Below are 6309 nucleotides of genomic sequence, written 5' to 3' on the forward strand. Positions count from 1 at the left end.
CTCCTCGGGGGGGGCTCACCCACCCGCCCAGGCGGTGATTTTGGTGATACCCCGGCGCGGTTTGGCACTTTTGGGCGTCCCGAGCACCTGCGAGTGTTGGTGGCTCCAAGGGACATCGCCGAGGTCAGGGTGGGCAGAGCGTTGCCAAAAATCCGAGTTGGGAGCCGGCGGTGAGCGGCGTTTTTGGCACCACGTGTGGGGATGCTTCGGATCTCGCGGCCGGCGCGTGCGCCCGCCAACGCCGGAGCTGCCTCCGGATGCTGTGCAAAAAAAAAAAAAACCCAAAAAAACCCCCAAAAATCAGAAATCCCAGCTGGAGCCGGCGGCAGGTGCCGGGGCGGTCGGTGGGTTGTGCCGGGATGCAGTGAGCCCCGAGGTTGCATCATGCTGGGAAGGGCTGGGCAGAGTCCTCCAGGGTGTTATGGTGGCCCCATAAAGGAGCCCAGCTCTTGGCCTTTGGCACCTCGTTAGCTGTGACCGAGTTTGTTTTTCGGATTTCCCGACATGGACTCTTTCTTGCAGGTAATTAAGGGGGAAGGTGGCTCTGGTGGGGTCTGAGACTGTGTGTGTCCCCAGGATTTTGGCCTTTTTTGAGGGGCTTTGCTGGCCCAGCTGGGAATGGGGATGGCAAAGTGGTGGGACGGTGGCTCTGGGACATGTGGTTGTGCTGTGGGTCTGTGTCCCAAAAAGCCCCTGCTGGGATGTTGCTGGTGCTGGCACACTGGGGGTGAGCTGTCAACCACCCGTGCATGCTTGGCTCCCTGCTCCTGCTGGCATTCCTGATCCCTTCCTGCCTGTGCAGGGTCCCTTGTCCCCATTCCCACGCCAGTGGGGTCCCTTGTCCCCATTCCCACGCCAGTGGGGTCCCCAGTCCCCTACCTGCCTGTGCTGGGGTCCCTTGTCCCTATTTCTGTGCCATTGGGGTCCCAAGTCCTCTACCTGCATGCACAAGAGTTCCTTGTCCCCATTCCCATGCCATTGGTGTCCCCAGTCCCTTCCCTGCATGGACAGGGCTCCCTTGTCCCCATTCCCATGCCATTGGTGTCCCCAGTCCCTTCCCTGCGTGGACAGGGCTCCCTTGTCCCCATTCCCATGCCATTGGTGTCCCCAGTCCCTTCCCTGCGTGGACAGGGCTCCCTTGTCCCCATTCCCATGCCATTGGTGTCCCTTGTCCCCATTCCCATTCCCCTGGGGTCTCTTCCTGCCTGTGCTGGACCCTTTGTGAATTTGGGGTCCTCGGTCCCAGCCCGTGCCAGCTTTCCCTGTCCCTGTGGGTCCCCATTCCCTGTCCCCACCGTGTCCCTGACTCCACGTGTGCCCAGGGTATCCTCTCAAGGGGACATCCTGAAGGGGCCAGCCCCAAACCCAGTGTCCCTGTCCCCTCACTGTCCCCTCTGTGGGCTGGGATGAGGGAGGTGCCCCAAACCCCTCCTGGGGACACCCCCAGCTCCGTCCTGTGCCAGCGCTTTAATCTCGGTGCTTTGAGCTCTGTGGAGAAGGGTGCCAGACCGTTTGTGAGGATGAAAGAGCTTTTTTTATTTATCCCCCGCTCCCCGGGCCGCCGTCCAAGGGGAGATGAAATGAAACGGGAAGAGGCTGGAGGTGAAACAGCTGCGCTGGGCCCGTCCCCGTTGCACATCTGCCCGCCACACCAACCCAGCTCAGCCCCTCTGTCCCGGGGCCAAAACCCCCTTTGCTGCGGGCAGGGACAATGCAGCGTGTTTGTTTGCTACAGCTAAAATGGCAGTTCTTAAGGGGAAAAAAAGAGAGCGAGAGCCAAGTGCTTCTGCACATCCAGTCGCCGCATCTTTTGATTAAATGAGATTTTGCTGTCGAAGGGGGGAGCTGGGGACCACGAGCTCCTGAGCCTGCAGTTCCCATCGCAGCCAAACGAGGGGAAAAAAAAAATTCTGAACCACACCAAGCCCTGAAAATGCTGTTTAAAAAAAAAAAAAAAAAAGGATTGGAGCAAGTTGTAAATGCTGCAGTTGTCAGTGTGGGGTGGCCGGAGGGTTTGTCACCACAGGGCTGGTGGCACAGTCTGCTCTGCTTCTCAGGCTGGCTGGAAAGGATGGAGAAACATCCCAGGAGCTGGGATGGAGCAGGGAGTGTGGGGCAGGGTGAGTGAGGGGCTCCAGAGGATCCCACTGTGTTGCAATTACAGCCTCTGCACTTGAGGCCGTTGCCTTGAAGCCGCTGCAGTTAAAGCTCAGGCGCCTAAACCTGCACCAATTAACGCCGTGGCAATTAAAGGCCCGGCGCTTAATTAACGCCATGGCTGCACCAGCCCTGGTGGCAGTGCCAGCTTCTCCCAGCTGTGCCAGGTGTCTCTGTGAGCCTCCCTGGCTGGGATGGTTGGTGTTGGAGCACACAGCCTGGCTGCCAGCTGGGGAGCACTGGGAGCACTGGGAACAGCCTGTCTGCCAGCTGGAAAGCATTGGGAGCATACTGGGAGTGCACTGAGAGCACTGGGATCACACTGGGATCGCACTGGGATCGCACTGGGCTCACGCCTGCCCTGTGGTTCATACTGGGATCGCACTGGGATCGCACTGGGATCACCCTGGGATCACCCTGGGATCGCACTGGGCTCACGCCTGCCCTGTGGTTCATACTGGGATCGCACTGGGATCACCCTGGGATCATACTGGGATCGCCCTGGGCCCACGCCGCCTGCCCCGTGGCTCTCCCTCCCCGCCTCCAGCCGGCCCAGCACGCTGCCTGCCCGCACATGGCTTTTTTTAGGTTTACAAACACCACGGCCCCGTGCACGCGCAGCTTCCCCCCTCCTTCCTCCCTCCTGCCTTCCCCGTGAGTCATCAGAGTCATCATCATCAGCACCAGCACCGGCACCAGCGGGCTGGGGACACTGGAGGCGGCAGCGCCGCTTTCCCCGTGCTGCTGCTGGCCCCAGCGAGGGGAAAAGGAAAAAAGGCAAAACCTGATTTCATTTTGCTGTCCTTTCACTGTTCCATTTCCTCCTTTGGCCGGCGAGAAGGGGAGGATGAGGGTGGCTGCCGTCCCGGCGCGTGGGTGGTCTGTGTGAGGTGTTTTTGGAGAGGACCACGGCGCGCTTGGAGGGTGGGAAGGTTTGAAACGTCACCGGCTTCCCCGGCGTGCTCACCCTTTGCTGGTTGTGTTGCTGTGGTTTTGGGGATGGCTGAGGAGGAGCTGCTGAGACCCCAGAATGTTGGCAGAGGTGTTGGCAGAGGCTCTGGGGGCCTGGCAGAGCCGAGGAGCAGCGTGGAGATGCCAAACCCCCGCGCTGAGCTCATGGGCTGAGGTGACTCAGCACAGCCGGCGCTGACTCAGCGGCCCCAGCCCCCGGGGAGGCTGTGGGATAGCGGGAGAGACTGAAATGTTTGGGTACAAAAAGGGAATTCTTTGTACAGCGCGCTGCACTTTGCCGGTGCCGTGCTGCCAACACATTTTCCTCCAGCTCTGGGGCGGGGATTTCATCCGAAGGGGCAGCGTCTCCCACCTGCCACGGGATGTTTTTCCCCACGGGGAACGGGACGTGGCGCAAAAGCAGCCGTGGCTTTGGCAGGGGAGGCGTTTCCCCGCTCCCAGGCGGGGCAGGGCCCGGCTCCCACTCATCCCCGGCCCCTGCCCGCCGGCCGGCGCGCCAGCAGCGTGCCCGTGCTTGCCAGGCGGCACACACGGCTCTCCTCCTCCTCCTCCTCCTCCTCTGCTGAAGGTCGGGCTGTGCGCGGCGTGAGGAGCCCCACGTCCCGGGCAGGGGGGGCACAGCAGCATCCCCCAGGTATGACGGGATGGGGATGGCCTGGAGAGGGGCTGAGCACCCATGGGTGCTGTCTGGCACATCCCTAATTTGCACCTGAGGACCAGGGGGGGCACGGCAGCATCCCCCAGGTGTGATGGGATGGGGATGGCCTGGAGAGGGGCTGAGCACATCCCTGACTCACACCTGGGGGCCAGGGGGGCACAGCAGCATCCCCCAGGTATGACGGGATGGGGATGACATGTAGGGGAGCTGAGCACCCATGGGTGCTCGTTGGCACATCCCTAATTTGCACCTGAGGACCAGGGGGGGCACGGCAGCATCCCGCAGGTATGACGGGTTGGGGATGACATGGAGGAGGCCTGAGCACCCATGGGTGCTGGCTGGCACATCCCTGGCTTGCACCTGGGGACCAGGAGGGTGCAGAGACTCCTCTGTTCAAAGCCTTGGAAGCTGGGCTGCAGTTTGGTCAGTGTGTGGCTGTGGATGAAACCTTTGCTCCTCGCTCCCCCAAATCTGGCTTTTGCCCCTGATTTGCAGTGCAAAGGAATTGGCGGGGTAGAAATGTCCCCACTGGGGGCTGGAGGGGCTGGGAGGGGACGGAGCCTGGTCCTGTGGGCAATGCTGGCACTGGGGGGCTGTGAAACTGGGCTGGAGTGGGATGGGAGGCGCAGCTGGGCCGGGTGGCAGGTGAGGAGAGGCCCCAGGCCTTTCCCATACAGCTCATGTGCTGCCACTTCCTTCCCATGTGTGTCCTTGTCCTTCCCTGCCCCTGTCACCTTCCTCCTTGCCCTGTTCCCATTCTTCCCCTTGTTTCCCTTCCTCCCCATCCCCATGTTCCTTTTCTATCCCCCTTCCCCTCCTTGCCCATCCCCTTTCTCCCATTCCTTCTTCCCCTTTCTTCCCTTTTTCGTTTTTCTACCTTTTCTCTTCATTCCCTTATTTCCCTTCCCCTTCCCCTCCTTCATCCCCTTCTTTGCCTTCATTTCCTTCCCCATATTCTCCTTCCTCTTCCTCTTCCTCTTCCTCTTCCTCTTCCTCTTCCTCTTCCTCTTCCTCTTCCTCTTCCTCTTCCTCTTCCTCTTCCTCCTCCTCCTCCTCTTCCCCTTCCTCTTCCTCCTCCTCTTCCCCTTCCCTTCCTCCCCTCCTCTCCCTCCCTCCCCAGGGTCGTGGCAGGCTGGGTGATTCAGCCGTGCCAATCTGGGAGCCGGCACGAGGGCAGCCAGCTGTGTTTAAGGCAAAAACCGCTTCGAGAAACAAAAATAGTCCCGTGGGGTGGTTTTTTTTTTAATGTTTTTCCTCCTTTTTTTCCCTTTCAAGAGCTGGGCTCCGGGCCGGGGCCGGCAGCTGTGCCGTGCCAAGCCTTTCCCGTGCCTGTGCCAGCTGGCGGCTCCCGGGCGGGCTCGCTGCTGTGCTGGGAAGGCTCAGCAGCCCCAGCAGCGTGCTGGTAGCTCAGGCGAGGGCATTTGGCTTCCCAAAATCTGCTCTGCTGGGAGCGGCCACTGGGAGCAGCTGCGGAGGCACTGCTGAGCATCCCTGGGTGCTCCCATCCCGGGTGTCCCGCTCTGAGTGTCCCTGCTCTGTGTCCCTGCTCCCAATTTTCCTGCTCCCTGTCCCTGCTCCGAATTTTCCTGCTCCGTGTCCCTTCCCCAAGTGTCCTGACCCCAAACATCTTCACCCCAAGCATCCCCAAACATTCCAACCCCAAGCCTTCCTGCTTTGAACATCCCCTTGCTGAGCATTCCTGATCCCGAAATCCTCACCCCAAGCATCCCCACTCTTGAGCATTCCCACCTTGAGCCTCCATTCCCAACCATCCTGAGCCCAAACATCCCCACCTCAAGCTTCCCTTCCAAAAGGGAAAACACATTTCATGGGGAAACAAGAAGGTTAGAGGTGGGAACAAATCCTCCATCTCCCTGGGAAGCCCCCAGTACTGGTGGGGTGGGGAGTGGGATTCTCTCACGTTCCAGCTCGTCACACCCCAGAGGAGCAGGAAAAGGGGGTGCAGTGTTGCTGGGGTGGGAGGGCTCGTGCCCATGGGGTCCCCAGGAGACTGGAGCAGATCAGAGCCAGGGTTCCCACAGCGGAGATCAGCTCAGCTCCCGGGGTTACTCCGGCTTTGCTCCGGGCTAAATGAGGACAGGAGTGAGCGGCTCAGCCCCGCCGGGGTCAGCCCGGGCCGCGGAAACAGCTCTGGAGACAGGGCGGGACAGGGGCGGGACCAGGGCGGGTACCCGGCCACGGGGGGACCCGGGGGGACCCGGGGGCTCTCACTCAGCCCTCGGCCTTCCCACGTTTCCTTGAATTCCCCTTTTCAGGGCAGCGAGCTGGATTTAGGTCATTTGCTCCTCTGCGGCCTGCCTCCTGCTTCTCCTTTCCCTTCATCTCCCTCCCCTCATCTCCTTCCTCTTCGCCTTCATCTCCTTCCCTGTATTCCCCTTCCACTTCCCTCTTCTCCTTCCTCTTTCCCTTCCCGTGCCTCTCCCCTCCTCCCCGCAGCTGGGGGCTGTGGAGGGATTTGGATCAGGAAGGGATTTCCCATCTCTGGGGTCTGGTGGCGCTCC

At 60.9% G+C, this 6309-nt stretch overlaps 1 protein-coding gene across 1 annotated transcript in view; it reads left to right on the forward strand.

The window, feature by feature from the left end:
• Positions 1-504: 504 nt before the first annotated feature.
• The window catches only part of TET3 (tet methylcytosine dioxygenase 3), a 21515-nt gene continuing 15710 nt past the window's right edge, over positions 505-6309 (forward strand). Inside the window, 4 exon segments of the mRNA XM_059490667.1 lie at positions 505-522; positions 2746-2811; positions 3571-3647; positions 3649-3763. Of these exon segments, the coding sequence (XP_059346650.1) occupies positions 505-522; positions 2746-2811; positions 3571-3647; positions 3649-3763 (276 nt within the window).

Source organism: Ammospiza nelsoni, chromosome 30 (assembly GCF_027579445.1).
Source record: "Ammospiza nelsoni isolate bAmmNel1 chromosome 30, bAmmNel1.pri, whole genome shotgun sequence".
Classification (NCBI taxonomy): domain Eukaryota; kingdom Metazoa; phylum Chordata; class Aves; order Passeriformes; family Passerellidae; genus Ammospiza; species Ammospiza nelsoni.